A 24,984-nucleotide genomic window follows, 5' to 3' on the forward strand; every position below is an offset into this window, starting at 1 on the left:
GGGGACTGGGAGGAGGTGGAGGGGCTCTGGGGCGTGAGCTGGGGTGAGGGGTTCCCTGAGCGGGGAACCATCGTGACAGGGGGACACTGAGGGGGTGCCCTGAGGGGACTGTGCTGGGTTGGGGCTCTTCTGTTGCTGGGGTGGAGGGGAGCCCTGTGGAGAGGAGCACAGGGTCTGGGGGCAGAACTGGGGAGCACTGGAGTGCCCAGGGACAGCATAGGGTTGGGGTTCCCTGAGGAGGAAGTGATGCACTGGGAAGCTGAGCTTTGCAAATTGGTGTACTGGGGAGAATGGGAGCGGAGGGGTACCCTCAGTGAGGGGATTACTGAGAAGCAGAAGGAGGAAAGGGGTATCTGAGGGTAATGCTCTGGGCTGTGCTGGGGAAGGTGCTGTGAGGGGTGGTGAGGGGACAGTGCTGTAGGGGTAGCTATAGCACTGGGGAGCACACTGAGGTGATGGTGGGGAAAATGGTGCCTGAAGCTTTGTCAGTGTATGTTCTTAAATGAGGTTCCGTGATACATCTGGCAGGCATGTCTGGAAAGAATTGAGAAACTGGGTTTGCAAGGAGGGGCTGGCATGCTTAGAATGGGCCGGTAGGTTCAAGGAGACCTGCAAACTGAGGAGAAAAGAGACGAAGGAATGAGCCAGGCTCTGAGAACCTCGAGTTTTTGTGTTCTTGCTTGTCACAGTTGACCAGTGGATAAGAAAGCATCGCTTTCCCGCAGTGCTACGGCGTCCCCACCCTCCCTGATCTTGCAGAAGCGGATGTCTGACCATCCTGTAGGCATGGCTCACTTGAGAGAATTTGCCAGCCAGGTAAGTGGCAATTAAAGATTTGTTTTAAACACTTGTGTCAAAAACAAACATAACGCTCTCAGAAAATCACTTTATGCCACTTTTTTTCTCTCTTGCACACACCTTGGCTTACTCTTGTTTGCCAATTGACCTGTGTCTTACTCTGTGGTGGTGTTGGACTCACAGTGGTAGATTGCCAGCCATGTAGAAAGAGAATTCTTCCCCTAGCATGGTGCCTTTCTCTGAGGTTAACTTTGCTCTTCCTGGGAGACAGGAATCATTGGCTCTCAGTATTTTAGAGAGGAGAAGTCTAGAAATTGAAGCAGAAAAGCTGTGTTTGCAGGCTGTGCCAGACATACCTTACTGAAGGGTCCATAACAGTAGCCTAAGAAAAACAGTGCTTGTAACCTTAATGTAGAAGAGATGGTGATATTTGATACTGAGCGTTTAACTGTTCCGAGAGAGATATTGGCCTCAGTGGATGTGGTTAAATCTTGTTGCTGTGATGACATTTTCATAAGAGGCATGTGGAAGGATGATGTAATGACTTGGGACTAAAAGCTAAACCACATTAATAGTATTGGCTTGAATCGTCTGTCTTCTGAAATTGGTTGTGGGGTGTGTTTGATTATTGGCAGATGTCGATACCGAATGTAGGTCTTGTCAAACCATGTTTTGTGAGAATTTTTGGCATTTTTCTGTTCTGCTTCTAAGTGTAGAATTATAAAAGCTTTAGTGTTTTGAGATGATGCTTTCTCCAAGCCTTTTCTGATTTAAAATTGATTTGCAATGCATCTTAGTTTGTGTGCTGTCTTTCCCATAAACTGCTTCCCCAAAGTGTGTATGGAATTAAATGCAAATATAGTGCCTGAGTGAGTCATAGCACAGGGAGAGGATTGAAAGGAGTGGGAAAGGACACTGTCTGGTTAGGGCTGAGGACTGAGTTGTGTAGCTACAGAGAAGGTTGCTCTGAAGTGTTTTTGTACACAGCACTCACTAATGAAGCTTATCAGTGGCCCCATCTCTGAATGGATTATGCAAATATCAGACATTCTCAGATTCTGAAATCCCATGCTCCCTCTGTCTGGCCCTGCACTAGGAAAGCAGTCTGTGATGTCCGTTCCTTGGCTCTCTGCAGGAATCCTTGATGAGACCTTGTCATCTGTGTGACTGGGGCTTGCTGGAAGGGCACTAGGAATTGGCCTGTTCACCAGTTTATGGAGTGGCAGGAGGTACTGCCAAAATTGAGAGACTAAGCCTTGGGCTGGGATGTCGGAGGCTTGTCTTGCCTTTGATTCCCAGTCCTGTTGCTGATGTGCGGGGTTACCTTAGGCAAATCCTCAAGTCGCTCTGTCTCTGTGCCTCCATTTCCCTGCCTCAGCTACTTGGTGTGTTCTCTCTTCTTGGCTGCCCTTTGCTGTGTGCGTACAGCACGGTGGGCCTCTGCTCTTTGTTAGTAGCTCTGTCTGCTAGGTAATGTGTTTGTGTTTCAGTGGTTAAAGCTCTGATCCGAGCTCTGTTTCTAGTTTTGCTGTTCCTTATGTGACCTTGAAGAAGCTGCTCAAGTTCTGTGGCTAAGTAAGGTTTTACTCCCTTGAAGCAGAAGAATACTATCTGTGAAGCGAGCTGGGAGTCTCAGGCAAATTTCTGTGCTTCAAAGTGTTGAACGTGAATTTTCCTCTTGTCTATGCTCCAGAAGTTCAAAGCTGTCTCAGGTTTAGCAGTTGAAAAGAGCTGTGCACAGATTTCATACAGACAGGGAAGCTTTCAAATGTTCCCAGATACAAAGCTGCTTTCCCCAAAGAGAACGTGGTGCCCACTGCAGACATCTCTGCTGGTTGCCCAGAGGTGAGCATGTAGCACACAACACGGGGAAATACTGGATGGGAAGTTGGGGAGCAGAGGAGGCAATGGAGGAAAGAAGGTCAGTAGCTGAGGTTTGTTAAAAACACCTTCCTCCTTTCACTGTTTGGCAAAGGAAAATGATGGTTGTGTGTTTGTCTGGTTGGAAAATGCTCTAGTCAGAAGTAACACTGAATGCTGCTGTAGTTCCATATAAACCTTTGGAGGCTGCCAAACTCCCAGTCAGCTTCAGCTCTTAAAGTATTGTGGCCTTGACTTTTTCTGTTACAGAATTCTCCCAGATAAATCAGCAATTCTGATCCTGACCTGCCCTGGCCCAGGGAACTCTCACTTTCCAAAGGGTTTAAGCACCTCTGTGGTTTGTGCAGCAGACGCAGGTGTGACTCTTGCTCGCGATGCTGAATATGACTGTTTTGAGAGTGAGTTCCAGTTGGACACATCCCAGAGAGAAGACCTTGAGCTGGTTCAAAGGGCATTTGCTTCTGTTCCCAATATGCAGCTTATCTTTCCAGACAGTAGCTTTGAAATGAGGGCAGATATTTACCCTTCTGCTCCAGTCTCCTCTGAAAGGCTGTGGATAACGTGTCTCTGCAGCTGGAGGTGGCAGAGCTGCCAAGCCCATCCTTTCCCCATGAAGCAGGTGTCGCTGCCAGGCTTGTCTCATAACTGCAGTTCTTGATTCCTGATGTCTGCAATGAGTCGCGCTGTTTTAAAACATGGCATCACCAGTCGTGATGGCAAACACCCCTACACCTGCCATGACAGAGCATCCTTCTTGCCTGTGCTGAGAGATTAGATCCTGGAGGGCAGAAGTGGAGCACATTGTCCTCATCCCTCATACTCATTCCCTCCCCTTCCTGCATGTACAACCAAGGTAGTACTTTGTGTGCTTTCCCCTCAAAGCCTCTTTATGCCTCACTGAGTTATCTCCACTGTCTGACTGCTCTCAGTGGGGAGAAACAGCGTGAGGCTTTTTGCTCCAGAACTTCTTTGTATTTGACATTCAGTCAAGCAAAAAGGTACAATGAGGTGACCATCCCTTGAAGGATTTACATGTTGTGGTAGAACGAGGAGCAGCAGCTGGGTAGCTCTTCGGACTCTGGCCTGGAGCTTCATTTTGCAGCCCTGGTGGGTTCTGTGAATGTGGAAGAAAATGGAAAGATAGCAAGCTGGTGAGCAGTTGCAAAGTTGACAGCTGCTAATAAGCTGCTTTGGGTTATCTCTGCTCATTTATGCACATGTAAAGCATTTCATCTGGTTTCCTTTACTTTCTACTAATGATGTTTTTCAGGTGTGTTTGTAGCTGTGCAGCTCCAGAACATGGATTTGCAGCCAGGGTGATTCAACAACAAGACTGGCACTGAGATCAATTCATGTTTAGAAAAGGAACAGATCCTGCTTGTTACACCCCTCGTTGCAGTGCTCTGCAGGTGCAAATTTATTGGGGTAGGAGGGAGCCAGGCTGCACAGAATGCATTCTTCTCCCCGGCCTCCCAGCAGGAGTGTGGCAGTGTGCTTCTCTTCTGACGGAGCACTGCGCTTGCACAGCTCTCTGTTCCTGGCATAGCTGCATTTGTTCTGCTGTTTGGCGAGTGCCGAGGCGTGTGTGCCCGTCGATCTGAACATTTGTTCAGCAGCAGCAGTTACCACATGGCAGCTCAAACAGGGACTTTGCTAATGGACAAGCGTTTTTGAGCAGATGTCCCGCAGCCCAGCATCATTTTATCTTCTTAGTTTGTCATGGGAAGTCAGGATTGCTTCCACGAAAAGTCACCTGGCAATGTCTGCAAGGTGTCAACATCGGTAGTTCACAAGGTGAAGGTAGTTCACTGGGCAGACATTGCTCTGCTTGAATTGGGGATGGGCCCATTTCCTCCTCTCTGTTTGCAGAAAGTGAAGAAATTCATTAGCAGGCTGTGGTCTGCAGCAGGCATCCAGGAGACTGTGACCGTGGCTGGAATGGCTCTACTGTTCTGCTGGGTATGATTTGTGTGATTTTGGCAACTCTGCCAAGGGATGCACATCCTCACACCCTCCACGGAGCCGTACTCTTGCCCTGTCACCTCTGAAGCATTTCCAGATTAGTTTTGAAGTGAGTAACCCATACCGAGAAGGTAAATCCAGTACCTACTGACAAAGCTTCCTGTTCCAGCGTAATGTGGTGGGCCTGTCTCTTCTGCCCACTGGAGTTGCATCATTTTCCTGAGTCCCTCAGGCAAAGTTTCCATGTGCTTGTCAGGAAGGTTTGTCTCCTTCACTGCCCCGAACTGAACTGCTTTGTTCTGCAGAAAACAGGATAACCCGACATTAAAGTACGGAAGCTTGTTTATGAAGCTGTCCATGATTACAGAGTCCAATGCGTAAAACAGTGGTTGTCCCAAAAGTGCCTCCAGTAGCCAGTGCTCTTATGTTTGATGTCCTTTCTCTTGAATCAGTCCTGATCCTTTGATGTGCCATGCCAGGGTGAGGAAGGGAGCAGAGCCTTGCACCTTGCCGTGTCTTTTCTCATGGAAAAATGAGTTATGTGTGGGGGGAGGAAGGTTTTCTTGCAGGATTCATATGGATAGCGTTTCCTTTACCAGCTGAGCCAGGTGCTTCTAGGAGACGATCCTTTTCCTCTCGCTTTGCTCTGATGCGTGGAATGGCTGATGTGTGAGTGGCATTTTACGGTGCGGTAAGTGACCGCAAGGGCCACCTTGCTGCCCTTTCCTGTGAGTCAGTCAAGAGGTGGAAACTGGCCTCCTGTGAGCCTGGACTGACCAGACTCCTCTCCCTGCGCTGCAGTTGTCATTCTCATGTTGTCTCCTGGCATTTCTCAAGCTCAAATCCTCTTCCTTTCCCCCGCCTCCCTCTCTCCAGTCCTTGTTATGCACCTCCAGTTCCTTTAATCTCTGCATATCCCCTCCAGTCTGTTTCCAGTGCATTTGTTTAAAGTACAGCCTGTTTGCGGGTTGCCATGGATGCACAAGGATATTTGGTTATCCTCCTGCATCTTGGACTGGAATGCATGTGGAAATCCTGTTGAGTGAGCTGACTGGAAAGCACAGTCTGGGCTTGGGTTACTCTGTATAGCGATGCATAGGGCACAGAAGACCAACAACCTGTAATGACTGGCTGGCTTAATCATTAAGCAGTACTTGGGGCTGCTTGGTGATGGTTTGCTGCTAGAACCCAATGTTAGATGGAAAACTGTGGCTGCCCTACTCTCAGATACAATCTCTGCCAGCTCAAGGCCCTTGCAAGGGAGCGGTTCCTTTGGGTGACGTGTTGGAGGTGAGACTGAGACGTTCTGGGTGTGGAAGCCTCGCTGTAATGGCTTGGCTGCTGCTTCTAGGTCAGACCATATTTTCCAGATTATTTTTTTTTTAACTAGACTTATTTTTTAAAAAAGGCAGAAAAACTAATCATAAAGAGCCTTTTAGCAGCATGAAGCAGAGCAGGACCTGCTGGTCTGCAGCAGGGCAGAACAAAATAGCATCAGAAAATAATTCTGATTTCTTCCCTTTCTCGCCCATACTCATCTTAATAAAGAGTTAACTTTGAAGCTGCTGTTGAAAGGTCAATATTTCTCCAATGATGATCATGTTAGTACCTTCCCAGTTGATGTGCTTATCCAGTGGGGGAAACGCTATTTGCTTTTGCATCTGGGTGTGCCAGCCAGAGGAGAGGCTGTTCCAGAAAAGCAGGTCTGCAGAGGAGTGTCCGTTCAGCTCTCTGGGCCCCTCTGGGGCAGGCAGGCGTCTGGCCTCCTTGCTGCTGACCTTCCAAAAGACACAAGGCTCCCTCTGCAAACTTCTGAAGAGAGCTGGGTTGGGTGCTGCCTGGAAACCAGGCTGCAGCAGAGGAGACAGCTAATGTGAACCTGTATTGATATTGCTGGAGTATTTCACCCTTCAAACAAGCAGGGAAGGGTGCAAATCTTCCAGATCATTCCAATCTTTGAATGCAGCAAGGCAGAGTAGGGAAGCATCCTTGTGAACTTCCTATGGCCTCTTGCTTACATCCATTTTCTCACCCAGATCTTCAAAAGCAGTGTAGTTCTGGTACACCGTGCCTGCCTTTCTAGTCGTGTGGACAAGTGCTTGCTCATGGAGCTGCTTTGGCACCAGTTTGGTGCCTGCCATTGAGCAGTCCCGTCCCAGCGGAGCTGACACTTTCCATAGAGACACTTGCTGACATTCTCCTTCTGGGCTTTGCTCCCCTTCCTCCCCCACTATGGTCTGCAGGGGCAGAAAGCCCGTGTAAAAGGCTTCCTCAGTTCTTCTCATTTTGGATATGTCCTGTTTAAAGTTTCTCAGCACGTGGAGACCTTTTAGGAGATGTGAATTTCGGGTCAGTTAAGCCCCACAGGTGATGCACAGACAGGGAGATGAGCTGTAGTGGGTGTGCATGGTCCTCTGCAGGCAGCCGTGGGACTTCATGGGCCTCTCCCATCCTTGCTTTCGGGTTTAGCACTCCAGGGTGGATCCTGAGGAGCTGTTCACCAAGCTGGAACGGATCGGCAAAGGATCATTTGGTGAAGTGTATAAAGGGATCGACAACCGCACCAAGGAGGTGGTTGCTATCAAGATCATTGACCTGGAGGAGGCTGAGGATGAAATTGAGGACATGCAGTAGGAGATTTCGTTGCTCAGCCAGTGTGATAGTCCCTACATCACCCGGTACTATGGCTCCTACTTGAAGGTAAGACACAGCCGTGGCAATTCTCTTGCCAGCAGTTTGGGAACAGGGTGGGCTTCTCTGTGGGTGCTGCAGCTGATGGTGGCGTACAGCACTGAAGGGTGCCCAAGCTGTGAGTGTCAGCCTGGCAGCAGGAACAGCAGTGGCTCTACTCACTGCATTGTGTGGTCTCAGCAGGAGGCTGGGCTTTAAGACGCTTGCAAACACATGGAAATGAGGTAGCTGGTACAGTGTGGTCTCAAGAGCAGGGCACTTCACTGGGGAGAAAATTACTTACTGAAGAGGCTGACCTCTCCCTGGTTTGACCATTCTTGAGAGGAAGTTTGTGGAATACTTTTCCAAAATACCACAGTTTTAAGGTAGTACCACTGGGACCTTTATGCCTCTGGGAAGAAGAGGAGTTTGAAACTGTTCTCGGTGATCTTGAACAGGACGTGAGTCTTCGCAGGAGTGCTGATACTGCTTCTGTTGAGAACAGGTTTAGGAATCCCCAGCAGAAGCTGCTCTTTGCAATGATCAGAAGTGGCCTCTGCACGCTGGCTGCTGGAGGTGTGTCTAACACTGGGCCTGCAGCAAACAGTTTGAGCTCTTTGGATCCCAATTATTCCTTATGTATTTTTCAAAGGCCATAATGCATTTTCTCAGTCTTCTACTGAAAACACCAAGCAAGCTCAGATTTCATGGATCTGCTGCTTATCTCCTACCAGGACCCTGTGAGCCCAAGTGTAGAAATCTCTGAGGAGTAAAAGAATGTCTTGCTGATTGTACCTTTCAAGCTGGCAGTCCTGTTAATGGGGTCAAAGGCTGCAGAGCTCCCCGGCATTGTCAAGAAGGTGATGTGCTAGATCTGTTGGAGTGCAGTTCAATGGCTCCAACCCTAAAATAAGCTTATCTCTGTGGGTTGTGTGATCTGGTACCTGTTGGAGCACTAAGCTTGCTCAGGTAAAACTGCAGACCAAGAGAAAGATGTATTGGAGGCCGGTCTACCACCATAATGTCATGTCAGCAGTAAAGAGGGAACTGGGAGCTCCCTCCTTAAGCCTCTGAGAGCTGCAGTGTGCAGCGTCTCTTGGATTGTGTACAGGACTACTTGTGTGTCTTGCTGCCTTGGGGGTGTTTCACTTTTCTGCCTGCTTTTCTTACTCTCTTTGCTCTTGATTTGTGCTCTTGCTTGCAGGGCACTAAGCTGTGGATAATCATGGAGTACCTAGGAGGAGGTTCAGCCCTGGATTTGGTAAGTATGTGGTAAGATCTGGATCATGAAAAACGTTGGCTGGAGCCTTGGTTTGTGAAATGCCGTAGGCCAGACACTCACTTGCCACAGGGCTCTCTGACAGCCCTGTGCCTGAAGGGCAGACAGCGCAGGAAGTGTTTGCACGGAGCTCAGCTGTCAGAGCACTGTTCTCCAGTGTGCTCTGCTGCTTTACAATGGGAAGAGCCAGGGCACTGAAATGTGACAGCAGCCAGTTGGTTTTGAGCAGTGTGGATCCATACTTCACCTAATAAGAGTCCGTGCATTGTTCAGTGCTTGCGTGGCATCAAGCTCAGCAGGGACCTGATCTGCAACCAGGATTCCCAGGTGTTTGATAATACAAATAATGTCCAGCAAGTTACCCCAGATTTTAAGGGAATACAAATGCAGAATAAACACATGGGCAAAATTCTGCTGTGCTGTTTTCTCTCACAGGATTTTGCTTTTCTCCTTGGGACAATAAAGCCTGTTTTTCCAGAGCAGTAACTAAGCTGGTGTAGTGAAACCTGCTGAGCCTGCACTGACCTGGAGGAAGGGTGTAGTGGGGGGGCTGTCATCAGCAGAAGTCATCTTAGTGACAGCACCTCAATTCTTGCACTGAGAGGAGAACTGATGGAAAGGAGAAGAGTTTTGATACGATCGTTCACAACCAGATGGTAGAAGTTGTCTCCGGGCTGTTGCAGTGGCTGCAGTTCAGTTCTTGCATGCTAGCAGAGACACTTCAACAGGAGAAACTGTTAAAATCTTGTGTTCACCACTGCATTTCCAGGCCAAAGCAAGAGATGAGCATCCTGCTGTTTGTCTGGGAAGCCTTTAGTAACAGAAAATCCCCCAAAGATTTTTCATTTAATGTGGCCAGGTGCAAAGGCTGGCATTCTGCTCACAGAATGCACACCAGGCGTGCAGTAGGTGCTCCCTACTGAATATCACCTGCTTGGCCAAGGTTTCTGAGTAACAAACTGAGAGGCTGGAAAATCCAAGGCATCAGTCACCCTCCCTTATGTCATCTTTCTGCTCTTTGTCAGCTGAAGCCGGGACCCCTGGAGGAGACCTACATAGCTACTATCCTGAGAGAAATCCTGAAGGGCTTGGATTATCTGCACTCTGAGAGGAAGATCCACAGGGACATCAAAGGTAAGAGCAGAGTGTTCCGCTCTCTTTCTTCTAAGGGATGTTACTAGCATAAGATTTGAAAGTATTATAGAGCAGTAATCTGAGGGGTTTCAAAGACTGTTTCTTAGTGCTGCTTTTCCTGTTGGGCTGCTTGTTTCTGAATCTGATGCTTGTCATCTTACTGCAACTCCTGTCTTTAGAATTTGGAGTAACAGGATCTGTAGACTTTCTCTGCCATTTGTAGTCGACAGGCAGGGGGCCAAAGCAAAGGAGGCAATGAAAGGCACACTCAGGTTTTAGCTGACTCAGTTATGTCTGGACATTGGCTTTACTGCTGGAGCCCAAAGTGTGTGTGTGCAGGTTATCGTGGTTATAACTTACTGTGAAGATGAGCTGTCCTCATGCAGGGTTCACTGCCCTAGAAAGTTAGGGCAGCTTGTGTCAGCTCATCATGTTAGTGAATTTTATAGTCATTGGCTGTATGTAGTGTAGAGAGACCTGGCATCTGCCTCCCAAAGAGCAGTCTCACATGGAGCACAGCGCATCAGACAGCAGAGGGGCGGCAGGACAGTGCTGTGGAGATGTGGCCAGGGTTGGATGTGAACTGCTCTGACCCTCGGCAGGAGAGTATGCGAGCAAGCAGAGCAGAGAAACCTCATGCAGGGAGACACATGGAAAAGATTGTGTTGCGTACATGAGACTACAGTTTCTAGCGCTGCAGGCCATGCAGGACTCGGTTGCCATCAGAGTGGGGAAATGCTGAAAGTTTGTAGGTAGTCCTACAGAAAAAACCAAACCCATCCCAAAACCTGAGCCACTGTCTTAAGCTGAGTGAGTGGGAAATGGTACAAGACCAGGACTTGTGAGCTCTTTAGAAGGATCTGCTATTTAACCTGTGCCAAATGATGCTCTGAAAAAAAATCGAGACTGTTTGAGGTATCTTGGGCATTGTCGCCCTCTCTTCTTCGTGTGGCCAGGAATCACATCTAGTTGATTGTGTGGTCCTTCACATCTACTCCTTGCTCCTACCCTAGAAATATTCCCCTTTGCTCCAGCCCAGTGAATGGACTTGTTCTGCATTACCCAGCAGAAGTCAGAGCATGAGGATGAGTCTGAGGCTGGAAGTCCAAGCTGAGGGTTTCCACTGGGGCAAAGGAGGTCCGTTCTCAGTAGTCAGTTCTGTGTGGGTTGGAGGGGATTCTGAAACCAGTGAACTTAGTGCTTGTTTGTGTGAACAGCTGCCAATGTGCTGCTTTCGGAACAAGGAGATGTGAAACTGGCTGACTTTGGCGTGGCTGGACAGCTGACAGACACACAGATCAAGAGAAACACCTTTGTCGGGACTCCGTTCTGGATGGCACCAGAGGTCATCAAACAGTCTGCGTATGACTTCAAGGTGAGCTGGGGGCAGGAGGGGGATTGCTGCTTGGTGCTACTAGATATGAGGGGGTGTTAGGATTAATACAGGGATTTGAAGTCCTGTTTGGCACAAGAGTTGTACTTTCCTGTTACAGTTCAGGGTCTCTTGGAGAAGTCTGTTAGACATGAAACACCCTATCTGATTTTATGTGATCAGGCCTTCAGCTGTGCTAAAGTTGCATGCGTCCATGTTGCAGAATTGCTCCTTGCTGTTCTGTGCTGTCACTGTTCTTGCTCCTCTTTCAGGCAGACATCTGGTCCCTTGGAATTACAGCCATTGAACTAGCAAAAGGAGAGCCTCCAAATTCTGACTTGCATCCTATGAGGGTTCTCTTCCTGATCCCCAAAAATAACCCTCCAACACTTGAAGGTCACCACAGCAAGCCCTTCAAGGAGTTTGTGGAAGCCTGCCTCAATAAGGATCCTAGATTTGTGAGTATTGCTGTCCACCTGTAAATTGGGGTAGAGTATAACAGGGGCCAAAGATTCATTTAATGGGAAGACATTTGGTGCAAGGCTCTGGGAGAGCAAGAAGTACGGAGCTTTCAGAACACACGGGCAAGCCTGGCAAGAATTGAAGTCAGTGCGCTCGTGTGTTTAGTGTACAGAGATGGTTAGATGTAGCATGCTTTCCTTATTTGCTCCAGAGGCCGACAGCTAAAGAGTTGCTAAAGCACAAGTTCATCACACGCTACACCAAGAAAACCTCATTCCTAATGGAGCTGATAGATCGATTCAAGCGCTGGAAGTCAGAGGGCCATGGAGAAGACTCCAGTTCTGGCGATTCCGATATGTACGTACACGTTCTGCATGGAGGGGTGCCCCGCTATACCCTGTGCGCGCTGGGGTAGTCCACTGTAAGCAGCTCCTCTCCTTTCCCCTACCTGGGTTGGAGATGTTACAGTAGCTCAGGGAGACCTGTGAGCATCTGTCTGTGGGAGCAGATGATGGCTGCCTGAAGAAACAGGCTGTCACCTGGTCAGTGGGACTTGGTACTCCCTTCTAGTCTTAGCCTGTAGCATCTCTTTGCTGAGTGTAAGGAATCAGAAGTAATAATGAGAAACATCCTGTGCATCACTAGTAAAACAAGGCTCTTGATACCTGTATTTTATACACATTTGGTTAAATCTGTTGCCTTTCAAAGAGGGCTTTAGTGACACTGGCAGCAGCTGTGTATGTGGGTTTGTGTGTTCATGGGTAGAGACCTTTGCTGCTGGTGTGGAGGGTAATGAGGCTGCGAGCCTTGGGAGAGGAACGAGCACTTTGTTGCTAGGCTGATTTCGCAGAGCTGCTCTTCACCTCTAGTGGCAGTGACTGAAGTGACCAGTGACTCTGGGAGATTGGCTTGCAACATGTAAGCCTGACCCCTGGAATTGTGAGCTTGGATTGGGTTGAAATTCTTCTGAATTTAACTCGCACTTCCAACTGTCTTAAAGCTGGCTAGAGCAGAAAGGTAGTTGTGGTGATTTGGAAACATGATCTAGCACTTCGCTCAGATCTCTGTGGTGCTGTGACAGTCAGGTGGCAGGAAGCTTGTGCATGGGAATGCATGGGTAAAACACCCAGTGTGTGAAGCTGAGGCTTTGTCTTGACCCTCCCCTTTTCATTTGCAGTGATGGCGACACAGAAGATGGAGACCAGGGTCCAATCTGGACATTCCCACCAACCATTCGCCCCAACTCCTTGAGCAAGCTGCACAAAGGAATGGCTCTTCACGGATCCCAGAAGGTCAGTTTGCCATCCGTTCCTTCAGAAGTGGACTGAACTAACACAAGCTTTTGAAGGTCTTGGGGAAGTGAGCAGTCACTCGTGCTCATGTCTAACATTCACTTTAGTCTGGTATCAAGGGCCAGTGCCCCAGAGTTGCCTCTTCCACATCATCAAGTACTGCAGTCTGTGGCTTTCCTGAGACCTGGTGAGGGGGCTGCCATTAAGGTGCTGTGAATTTACTGAAGACTTGATAGTTTGCGTGCCCTGGGAGCCTTTGCCTGTGCTTGTAACTTCTTTTCATGTTGCTTTCTAGCCTACTGAGCCCATCAAGAGGCAACCACGGTCACAGTGTCTCTCCACGCTTGTTCACCCAGTTTTTGGGGAGGTGAGTATAACCTTGGTGTCTGTGGCGTCTGGAGATGAAGAGATACCTGACATGGATAAGTACATGGGAAGAATTTGGAGAAGGGAGGTGGGGTGAGGTACCTAGTAGGGTTAAGGGACTATGAAGCACTGATGCTGCTGATCAGAGGTCTATACTGCACGTTAGGAAAGTGAATATATCCCTGGAGTGTCCTCTCTTTTCCCTCTGTTTCCCTGCCCTGTGTTCTGGGTGGGGCTGTGGAGTTGAAGTAAAGCTACCGTTAATTATTGGATAGTGTCTGCATCAGCAGAGTGCTGAATTGTCTTTCCAGCTGGGTGACGTTTTAAGGGAGGAGAAGAGGATGATAATCATAAAGGACCACTGTTTACAGGCTTCAGGGGTTGGAAGAAAAGTTTTCTCCAAGTAGGAAATCTGCTTCACTGCTGGTTGCGCGTGTTGTCCTTTTCAGTTCTAGTTTCCTACCATCAGCAGGCTTGCTCCTTCTCACTGTTGTGTTAGTGCCTCTTAGACCTGCTAGGTTTTGATCACCCCTTTCCATAAAAGGGCTGAAGCTGAGCTTTGTGAATTGAAATCTTAGTGAGATGTTGTTCGTAATCTTTTATATGGCCTCCCTGCATGTGTATTATTGAATGTTAATATTGAAAATGACCCACGGTGGGTCGTTAACACAGATGTGGGCAACTGCAGATCTGGAAACCTGCTTTCCAGGCAGGACAGAAGGGGAGGTATTTGGGCTTGGAGGGCCAAGTGGTGAATAAAAGGCTTTGTGCAATACAGCTCTCTAACCCCCTGCTGACCTCCAGACAGCTCTTCTGCAGTGGAGAGTGGCAGCATAACACAGACTGCTCACCTCACAGGCTGCTGGGCAAGCTAAAGGTCAGTGGCTTGGCATCAAAGGCTGATGATAAATGGGCATCTTTACCTGCAGGACAGAGCCTGCGTCTCATTTGGCTCTGAGGCGGGCAGTCTTTGATCAGGTAGACGTCAAATCAAGTCTTTGGCTTTAGCATCACAACTATTTTGGGCCGAAGAAATCTGTGTCCTTGATGTGTAATAGTTGCGCTCCATGCCCCCTGCCACTTCTGAAGGAGCAGAGGTGTATGCAAGGTGCTCCCACAGCTGAGGCTTTGTTGGTGAGCAATTGCCCCTGTGAAGAGGCAGCCACTCTTTCTGGCTAGGAACCGTTTGTTTCCAGTGGGGAACTTGGAGCACAGGGACGGCTGCAGCTGGGGATTAGCATTCCCATTGTCCTGCTCCATGGACCATGGAGAAAAGGTGAGCTCCAACAACAGGAAAGGCTGATCCTAGAATTGCAGGCAAAGAACTGTGAGGCTTATGTAAAGCCTTTTAATCAGCATAGTCTAACGGAAGCTTAATTGAACTGGACAGTGGCGAGCTGACAGACATTGCTTGTTCGACAGAGAAGTTTGATTTTTGTTCAGCTCGTTGTCCAATGATGCACACGAGGGAAGGGGCTGCCACATGAGCTGCTTGTGTGAAGGAGGTGGGGAAATGCTGCAGAGGATGGGGCTGTGGGTTTTCCAGTCGTCAACTCCTTCAGGCTCATCGTCGCTGACCCGTCACAAGGTCCTTAATGACAGGTTCAGCTATTGCAAAATAACAACCGGGGCCACATGCAAGCAGACTCCTGGCTGTGAGGCCCAGTTGGAGCACGCTCACCACGATAGGTGTGAACTGAGGCTTTTCATCTAGGTCAGATTCTGCACGTGGGGGTCTGTGCATGTGGGCTCTGTTCCCTTGGAGAGAGCTCTCTCTTGGGGTGCAGCACTGGAGGTCAAGTGGCTCAGAATCTGGAGTGTGGCAGGGGTCTCCCTCAGCCTCCCAGTCACTAGAAGCAACTCAGACTTTTTTTGTGGCTACTATAAATGGTGGTAACAAACTCCTGTTATTTTCTGCCCTACCTGTCTGCGAGCCTTTGTGTGTGTGTGGGTGCTGAGCTGTCATTAGCAGCAAAGGTGACGGTACTGGTTCTGATACAGCTGAAGGTCTTTCTTCTGTTACTGCTTATGGATTTTCAGGACTGTTGATCCATTTCTAATGTCTTTTAGTTTGTTTAAGAGTCCATCAGGGCCTGTTTGTTAAGGACTTCATTTCCTCCATAGTACCTGGAGGAAAGTCTGTACTCCAGACACTGGACCTCCATCTTCCTGACCCACTAAAAGAACTCCTCTTTATTTTTTAAGAAGAACCCGCACCCTTGTGGAGTCACACTAAAAGGGAAAGGAACTTAATGTCTGTACTACACTGCTTGACCAGTGCTTTCTGCAATGAGATAAGGAACTAATGCACTGTTTCTGGGTTGCAGCTTAAAGATAAGCACAAGCAGACTGGAGGCAACGTGGGAGCTATGGAGGAGCTGGAGAATGCCTTCAGCTTGGCTGAGGAGTCCTGCCCCGGCATCTCTGACAAACTGATAGCACACATGGTGGAGCGGGTACAAAGGTGGGTGTCCTCTGGAGCGTGAGCTGGGGTGGAGCCAGCAGCAAACCGAACCATTGTCACACTCCATCACTGTGTTAAAGGTTCATACTGAGCAGGCAAGGCACACAGAAAGTAAATATTGATGATGGCTGACCTAGTAGTTCCTAAGTCACTTATTTTAACTGCTTTTCAGTTAATGGAAGCAGTTCTTCCTGCCTCAGAAGTCCTTTCTCACACTGAACTGGTTTTGTGGTGTAGGTGAACGTTGCAGAGCACAGGAAGATGCTGCTGTTCACCTTCATCTTGCACATATGTGTATATATATGTATATACGTGTATATATATATATATATGTATATGACGTCCTACTGATCCCATTACCCAGGTAGTGAGGACTATGCAAAATGTCATTGGGATCACTTCTGGAATCATGAGTACCTGTTTCATTGCAAGGAATGTGCTTCACAGCACGACGTGCAGCCAGTCACTCTGCTTGCCCAGCTTCAGGTAGCAGGAAACTATTTGTCCTGAAGTGAATTGCTTATGGAGCCAGTGAAGGAGCGCAGTCTGGTAGAATTCAGTTCTTTTCCATCAAACTTGCCTCCGCTGCTGGCACCAAGTTCAGTCACATCTGTGTAGGGCAGGCACCAGTGTCAGATCCTGATCACAGGTTTATCAGGCTTTGTTTAACATTAATTTGGCTTTTCTCCCTTTCCCAGCAGGCTATCGTAAATCTCGCCCTTTCCACACTAGCAGAGAAACTTAACTTCTTGCTGGTCAGAAGGCTGGAAGTGAAGTGTTCTGCTGTATGTGTGACCAAAGGAGCCATTCTGTGCTCTGATCACTAATGTAAATACAACCCAAGCTTTACAGTCTTTACACCCTTGAACTTGGGCTTTCTAAGCACTTATTTCTGACGGGTTTAAGCTGTCGTAATTTGTGCCTTGTAGCTCAAGTATCCATCAGGTGCTGTTAAGCAAACAGCCTGAGATATTGAGAACTGAAAATACTGGCCATCCTTGACGCTTGCTTTCTGTTACCAAGTCACTCAAGCTTTCCAGCAAATATGCTCTGGGTCTGTTTAGGCCCCTCATCAAGAATCACTTAAAGTTGGGAAGAAAATGCTCTTGTCTCATCTGATTGAGCCACAGAGGTCACAGAAAGCATCCTGGTGATGCCTGCAAAACTTCAGCCTCCAGCTGAGCAGGAGGGACTCTCAGAAGTGCACTGGGGGCTCTGCGGGGCAGCTGCCTCAGCGTCATTCGTTTCTCTCAGCCTAGAAGTGGCACAACTGGACAGCGCAAGGGACTGGTTGTGTGGAGGTTTGCAAAGCCTCAGAGGGCCTGGTTGGTTTCTTACTGTAAAGCACTAGAGCTCAGAATTTCTTATTAGCCTCAAATTGAGTTTTAAAGGCATAAAAAAAGTGCCCCCTTGGCTTTTTGTGAAATTGCTGTTGTTTTCTTTCAAAACTTCTTTATCTAGAAAACTGGTAGCGGCAATGGGAGTGGGGACAAACGCATCCAGGCTTCCCTTTTCGTCCACGGCGCGCGGGGGCCGTCTTCCAGGCGAGGGCTTGAAGCGGCCAGCAGTGACCCCTTCCACCCGCTCTTTCTTGCAGGTTTTCACACAGTCGGAACCACCTGACCTCTGCCCGCTGACACTGACGTTCCCTGCTGCTGTTCCGAGGGGGCAAGGATTTTTTTCCAGCTTCATAAGAACTACATCTCTAATCCAGACCACCATCCGCTGTCGGGTGTAACGCTGTGTTACGGACTCCAAGGCATTTCAGAGCCTTCATATTCTACGTGTTTCCATGATAACCCAGGATGGGGTTTGCAATGCAAGTACAATTTAGACCTTTTGCGGAACCCGAGATGGGTGGTCTAATTGTTTTTACAAATGTAATCAATGCAGTTTTTAATTGTTTCCCTATGGATGTATCTGTTTTGGCTTGGTTTGATTCACAGCTTGTTATTGGTAAATGGCTGGCTGCTGGGAAAGAGGGAGATTCTCTGCCATTGAGATGCATTTCAAAGGCGAGTCTGATGGGTTTAGCCTCCTGCCCTTCCCCAAGAAGTGTTTCTGAGCAGTCGTGTGTGAGTGCAGGTATATTTGGAAGCTCTCCATGTGTCACAGCCTCTAGGAAAGTCAGAGCAGCTCTCCAGTTGTTCTGGAGGATTGCTTCAGCTCCTTCACACACAAGGAACAAAAAGCTTTCAAGTACAGCAGCAGCTGAGCTAATAGGCTGCTGCTCTTCCCCAGCTTGTCATCTCACAGGAGGATGGGTTTGCTGACCGTGCTCTCTCTGGCTCTGGGACATCGTTCTGTGTTAGGCCTTGGTTCATCTCATTCCAGCAACAGCAGAACTTGCCTTGGGTGGCCAAGGACTGGAGGGCAAAGTGGTTACATTTGGTTTGGGAGCTGGTGGAGTTCCTGTCCTTGCTGCTTTCTGCTACTGAAGCAACTGGATACGCAGGTTTTGGCAGTCCTGGTCGCTGAGCTGAGCAGACACCAACTGTGTGTGCCCAAATGTTGCAGAAGGATTAAAAAAAGGGGGCTGAGGGGGAACACAACAGTCAAAGGCGCTGACAAGGCTTCAGGTCGGAAGGCAGATGGCCATTGCGCAGCAGGTACCTGTTCTCTACAGAAAGGTGTAAATGGGATGGTGCAGTGGTATCCCTGTGGTGTGGTGGGGTTCGCAAAAGCTGGTCTCGGCCTCCATCCCCTTCTCAGCTTTCCCTTTCTGGCTCTTCTTTCAGTCTGGGATCTAAACTCGTTAAAGCCAGGGCTCTGCTCCAGTTCACAAGCTGCAGTGGTGTTCGCTAGCAGAGAAATTAAGAGCATCTGCTGCCGCATTGGCTGCTTAAGGAATTCCGGTGGAGCCATCCCCAACTAGCTTTGCTTTGTGTAATACTAGTTTGTAAAGCAGATCTTTAATTCAGGTAAATGCACAGATCCTAAATCTGTACTTTAAAGGTCTAGAACAATAGACTTAGGAAAATAACTTATTATAGCTGGTTGCTTAGAGACCTGCTCTCTGATTGTAAAGATATTCCCATTAAGTCAGCAAGACCTTAGATCTTCAGCTCTTTCTGTCTGGGCATTTGTGTGTGAATGATGTGGCTCACCCCAAAGCCACGGAGAACAAAAGCTGTAGCTGTTCAGCATTTTTTTTAAAATAGGAGGCCGCTTTGTTAGTAACAAGGCTTGGGTTTTGGTACTGTGATTCAGACCTGCAGATGGTAAGTGCTGGGCTAAAAGGACCACGCATCCCCTCGTCCTGGTGTGCAGTGTTTAGCTCGTGGCTATCCTCTACCCTTCCTCTCTGACGGATAAATGCAGGCTCAGCAAGCCCCATCAGCTCATCCGGTGGAGAAGAGGTGCTGCTGTTCGGTCTCGCTGGAGATCTGCTGCAGGGTGGCGTCTCTGGTGAGAACCATCTCAGAGCCTGTGCTTATGAAGAACAGAACAAACCCATTTGTTGTCCTCAGAAGCAGGAGTTAACATATAGACAAGAAAAGTATGGAGGTGGAAGGCAGAGGCTGCAGTCCAGCAGGAAGGCAGCTGAAGGGCTTCTGCTGCTTTTAAAGTTGCTGTTCCTGACGGTAGCAAATTGTGTCAATAAGGTACCTTGTCTTACTACTCATGTGCACTGCAGTGTAATGAGTAAAGTTTTTAAAGGAAACAATTCCCACAAACTTCATCCAGTATTCAAAGCAACAGTGGTTTTAGTTTTTAAAAACATTGAAAGGGATCTGCCACTTTCAATAAAGTAACAAAACAAATGAGGTTGGTGTAACTTTGTATCATTAGGGAAAAATGTATTTCTTCAAGCTGTACTGTTTGTGCTGCCTACTTGGTCTTCCCTTGTACCTTCCTGCCTCAGTGACCTGTTTAAATACTTCTTGTGCAAGGAGGGCATTCAGCTGTACTCTGGAGAATGCTTTGGTGCAGTTTTTGCTGGAGTTTGTTGATTGATCTGCAGTGTTTAGACTCCGTTTTGACTGTAAAAGCTGATACCAGGACACCTCTGCCCTCATCCTTCTCCCATTGCAGTTGTGAGAGTGACCAAGCAGGGGCCCAGGCTGCCCAGAGCTGTGGTGGAGTCTCCATCCTTGGGGTTGATCAAAATCTGCCCAGACATGGTCCTGGGCACCCGGCTGAGGGGTGGCCCTGCTTGAGCAGGGGCTTGGCCCAGGTGATTTCCAGCAGCCCTGCACTGTGGGCATGTGACTGCAGTTACAGGATAAACACTTTGGAGATGCCACTTTAAGTGTGTGTTTAAAACCTTGTGGGTGCCTGTCCTTGCTCTATACTAGGGACTGCAGTGATAGGATGAGGGGTAACGGCTTTAAACTGAAATAGAGGAGAGGTAGATGAGACATGGGGAAGAAATTCTTCACTCTCAGGGTGGTGAGGCCCTGGCCCAGGTTGCCTGGAGAAGCTGTGGATGCCCCCTCCCTGGCAGTGCCCAAGGCCAGGTTGGACAGGGCTTGGAGCAGCCTGGGCTGGTGGGAGGTGTCCCTGCCCATGGCAGGGGTTGGACTGGGGGGGCTTTGAGGCCCCTTCCCACCCAAACCACTCTGTGATAAAGTTGAAGGTCACAGTTGGTTCTGCGATATCAAGCCATGAGGTCCCAAGAGCATGGGTTTGTCTCTTCCCTTAACGTTACCTCCTGCTAAGCAAGAACTAACACTTAAGGCCCAGGTGTATTCTGCTCTTTCCTCATGCTCGTTAAGGAAACTACTCATAAGTGTAACAAACACACAAGAATACTCCTGCAAAGTTCTGGTAAAGTCAAAATCCCACATGGTATTTCACAGCAGAACCCATACGCCACTGAAATCCTCCTCTGTTTGAAAGCTTGTAAGGTGAGAGGTAAGCGGTTTTGCCAGGAGCAGTGAAGTTTCTGGCTTTTGTAGCCCGTGCTCCTACATTTTAAATGCAGACACATTTGAGTTTGGTCTTCTCCACCCAAGAAGGGATTTCTGCTGCCTGCGCCCTTCTCAGTTTCTTCTCAGCTAACGCCAGAGGCTCCTTCAGGAGGAGACAGCACGCTCATCTTCAACATAGGAAGTACTGAGCTGCAGTTAAGCAAGTGAGCAGCTAAAGGGTCGTATGCTCCTTGACTGCCCAAAAACTCTTAAGGCAGGACTCCTGCTCAGTGCATCTCCCTGTAACAGGGGCTGGAACAGAACTGTTCTGCTGCACAGAGGTGTTGGGGGGGTAACAAAAGCGTAGGTGTTCAACAGCCTGGATTGGCCGCATAAGTGCCCAGACAGGCACCAACTTAACCCTCAGAGTGCAGCCTTCCACTGTGTCCTTTGATCACTTTTTAGGTGTCAGAAGGTATTTTCTTGTGTTAACAGCTAAAGTAGCATTCCCTGGGATAGGAGACAGAAAAACAAGTGGCAAGGGAAGAGACTCGGCTGGAGCCTGCAAGGGAGCGTACAAAAGCCGAGCCTCTGCATTGCGGCTTGGACTGTCCCTTCTGTCCCCTGTACCACCCGGTACATGTCGGGCTGATCTTCAACACACAGGAGTATGGAGATTGACAGCTGATTTATGGAGGTAATTTAGACAAGGCCTAGCTGATGTTAAGAGTAAGCAGAAAAAATAAAAATTAGAAACACCAGGACCAAATGCCAGGCTATTGCACCCCAGGCAGAAAACACCATGCCTGCAGAAACACCCGTTCCTCCTGCTCGCCTGTCCTTGTCACGCCTGGCTGTGGGCCAGGTCTCCTCTCGTAACACACACGCGCCAGAGCACACCAACAGTGTGGAACCTCGGCACTCGGTGCTGAGGAAAAGCAAATGCTGCGGCGCAGATGCTGCCCGTCTTCCCAGGAGCATCGCCATGGCTGGGGACGGGCTCAGGAATAAGAGGCTGACATAGTTTTATACCAAGATGCTATTTACTTTCAACAGTCATATTCAGCTGCATTATAACATAGCTAGTCAATCCACACGTGTACACCTGCAACAGTTACTTTTAAAAAAGGAAGACACTAATAAATTAAGTACATTTAACTTACACGGGACAATGATTGTTGTGACAGCGGTAGTGAAGGCTGGATCTGCAGTCACTCCTGAAGGCGTCTGGAAAATCCCTCTGGAGCCCCCTCCCTGCAGTCCTCATCTGCACAGGACCTGAAACAGCTTCGGGGAATGCACACGGCCTCTGCACTGCCCGTTTTCCCAGGATCTTCACATTCCTCCATCCTCTCAACACGCAACACTTTCTTTTTTCTTTCACTACACCACTTCTTTGTTCCTTCTTCTAATACACAAATACTTTTCTAATATAGAAGCAGAGTCCCTAGAGCCCATCAAAGCCACGTCCAACAGCATTTTGTGGCGCTTAGCTTACTTCAGTCCTTCTGTGGAGGCAACCAGAGGTGACAGCTTTACAAAAACAGAACAAACTGCAAACAGTCCAGATTTAATACAGAGACTTTTAATAGAGTCCACAGACGCTAATGCTCCATCTGGAATCCAGTGACTTTTACACCTTCATGAGAAATGGAAGATGGATTCCACCCCAAATTTAAGAATAGGGATTTTCAGAAGTCTTTTGTGTGATACAAGCACAAGCAACAGTGACTTTCAGAGAAGCTGTTTCTCCTGCATTGCTTAAATGCCTTGAGAACATCACCCACATCAGGGCGGAGTGCGTTTGCCATCCCATGCCTTAAGTAATGCCTACTACAGGATAAAGAAACTCGAGCTGTGATAGGAGAACGGCGATTGACCCTCTCAGCGTGTGCCACAGCCAAGCTCCGAGTGAAAACCATGCACCCTACCTGTACCAACCCATGATACACCAAAACCTCAGCAGAGGTTCAGTCTTCCTGCTGCCCCTGGAGAATAATTGCTGCCACAGCAGTTCCCAAAGAGCAGCGTTGTCCTCCAAGAGCTGCAGTTTCTGTTCAAAATGAACTGTGTTTAAGCTGGGGCTCCCTCATTAGTCTGAGATGGCTGTGCCAGCAGGTTGACATTAACAGCAGCAAGCTGGCAGTTGTAGAGCCGACGATGCCGAGCATCAGCGGACAGGAACTTCGGGGAGCCAGCATGCCCCAGCACCAGCAGCTGTGAGCCAGCTGCACCCTGGCAGCTGCTGCTTTCCTCCCACAGACACTGACCGTCCAGTCCAAATGTAAAAACAAGGTGGCAATTGCCCTCAGGGCAGGCAAGGGTGTTACTGTACAGGTACAACTGGAACAATAAACCTTCCACGAAGTGTGCACACCAGAGCTCTGCGGTTGTTAGGGTCTCTCTAAGTAGGTTCAGCCAGAACAGACTCGACCCTCTTCCATGCCATTGGGAATGGATGTGACCCCGTCTGCAACTCCCTCGCTCCCACTTTCCATACCAGGTGGAAATGAGCCTCCTGGTTCTTTGTTCAACTCCAGACACTCCCGTTTCCACCTGCCTCTTTTGTTGGTGTTTTCAGCAGAGATCCAGCTCTGCCCCACTTCAGTCTCGGTGAGCGTCCTTCTCATCCCTTGGAAGCAGCAGGCTCGACCTGGCCGGAGAGCTGGTGGCTCTCTTGATCACCTCCATCCACCTGGTGAGAAACGACATGAGAAATGCTTGGCCCCTCACTGACAGATGCATAACCGTGTCCTTCGGTTACGAGCTGTACCCCTTTCACCAAACCTCACCAATTTTCTACCTTTTAGAACTCTTTCAGGAAATTAACTCTTCAAATGAACGGCTTGAGATGTGAGAAATGCACTGCAGCACACAGCTGCCTGTCCAAGAAACAGCTCCACAGTGCTTTGAGCTCCAGAGCGGTCTCACGGGAGCACACCATTCTCTTGGAAGTACACAGAAAGCATTCACCAAGGAGGACAGGCTGACAAAATACTGCCTTTAATCAATGGACTGCTTTTCTTACAATAAATGACGTAACAGACTTGCTCATATGGAAGAAGGCAAAGCAAGACAAACATCCACTGTGAATTAGCCATTTTTTCCCCAAAATCACTATATGAGCCCAGTGGATTAAAGAGCACAACTCTGCTCGCTCTGTACACTGCAGGCAAGTGTGGGACACCTTCCCAAGAAAGGGGAGAGTACGTGACACCTCAATAAAGCCGTACTCCAAAACCACCAATACCATCCCACATGGCAGAAAGCAGTGTGAGGGTTTTCAGCAGCTAGCGGAACAGCAAAGCTTTGCACATGTTTGTATGTGATGGATTTTAGACGCTGAGCAGAATTACAGAGAAAGCAGCAAGGTGAAAAGCAGCGCTGCACGTGCTGCTCTCAGCCTTGTGTTGTAGCTCCCGTTTCCAGAGATTGGGAGGAAAAAAGAAGCATCCTTACCAGAACTCTCATTAACCCAGAAATCTGATTTGTGAAACCTAATGGGGCTGAGCACTTGGACTAGGAGGTAATGAGGAGCAAGGAGAGGGCTCTGGATGATCAGCCAGTGCATTCAAAGCATGTTACACCAGGACAGAGAGAGACGACAGAAAATTACCTCTCAAAGGTGTATTTGCTCTCAGCCCTGAAGAAATACACGTGGGACTTGAACTGCAGCTTGAAGACGTAATCCTTCTGAATGCCGTCTGCCTCCACGGGGGAGCTGACTGTGTAGCCGAGCAGCGGGAGACTGGCCAAGGGGTAATCGTCCTGGAAGAGCCCAACAGCCCGGTCCTTAGCACGAGGCATCCCCTCTCTGGGACTCCAAGCACAGACCTGACGTGAATGTTTAAAACACCCCTCCCAAAAGAAATGTGCCCTCCAGACAAGAAGCCTGAACCAAATGAACCCAGTTTATGGGTTAATGAGATGAAAAGGCACAGGCTGCACTACAGCACGGCTTGTTACCAAGCAGGCACTGAAGGCACCATAAGAAATCCCCAGTGTCTGTTCCACTGTGCTGAAACCCAGGAAGGAGAGAAATGGGCAGAGCCTGATCAAAAGCCGCTGATTCCTCACCTCCGTGAGTCACTGCACGAGGAGGCGTTTTCCCCTTCCTCTCAGGTTAGTGCATCAACAGAACTGGAAACACTGATTAAATTCTGCAAGAAGGGCCCGTGGCCTTACAGAGACCTGCCTCATCACAAACTAGCTCCTCTTCCACTTGCTCTCCTTCAAATAGCAGTGAGCTGCACCCAGAGCAGAAAGCCAAGGACCCCCAGGTTCCCCCCAATCCCCAAACGTGTTAAGGACCCTCAGCTCCGTTTGCTCACCTGGTGCGTTTTGTAGAAGAACAAGCAAAAGTTGGTGAAGACGACCCAAAGTTTCTGCCAGCCATTGCTGTTCTTGAACTTTCTCAGCAAGTACCCGGAGAGCTGGTTCTAGTGCAGAAG

At 48.7% G+C, this 24,984-nt stretch overlaps 2 protein-coding genes across 2 annotated transcripts in view; one reads left to right on the forward strand and one right to left on the reverse strand.

Moving 5' to 3' along the window:
- Window positions 1-765: 765 nt before the first annotated feature.
- Window positions 766-17,876, forward strand: STK25 (serine/threonine kinase 25). The gene is given in 11 exon segments (XM_010178611.1): window positions 766-816; window positions 7,111-7,341; window positions 8,516-8,572; window positions 9,616-9,724; window positions 10,942-11,099; window positions 11,369-11,554; window positions 11,770-11,915; window positions 12,736-12,850; window positions 13,146-13,217; window positions 15,544-15,680; window positions 17,278-17,876. Coding segments are annotated over 11 exon segments (1,302 nt in total). The 3' UTR covers window positions 17,318-17,876.
- A 5,261-nt stretch (window positions 17,877-23,137) lies between these two features.
- FARP2 (FERM, RhoGEF and pleckstrin domain protein 2) overlaps window positions 23,138-24,984 on the reverse strand; it is a 66,341-nt gene continuing 64,494 nt past the window's right edge. The window contains exons 25-27 of the mRNA XM_010178612.1: window positions 24,865-24,972; window positions 24,150-24,301; window positions 23,138-23,228 (exon numbers count right to left, since the gene is read on the reverse strand). Coding sequence (XP_010176914.1) covers window positions 23,138-23,228; window positions 24,150-24,301; window positions 24,865-24,972 — 351 coding nt within the window. The remainder of the gene's footprint in view (window positions 23,229-24,149; window positions 24,302-24,864; window positions 24,973-24,984) is intronic.

This window comes from Mesitornis unicolor, unplaced genomic scaffold (assembly GCF_000695765.1).
Source record: "Mesitornis unicolor isolate BGI_N332 unplaced genomic scaffold, ASM69576v1 scaffold13132, whole genome shotgun sequence".
Lineage (NCBI taxonomy): Eukaryota > Metazoa > Chordata > Aves > Mesitornithiformes > Mesitornithidae > Mesitornis > Mesitornis unicolor.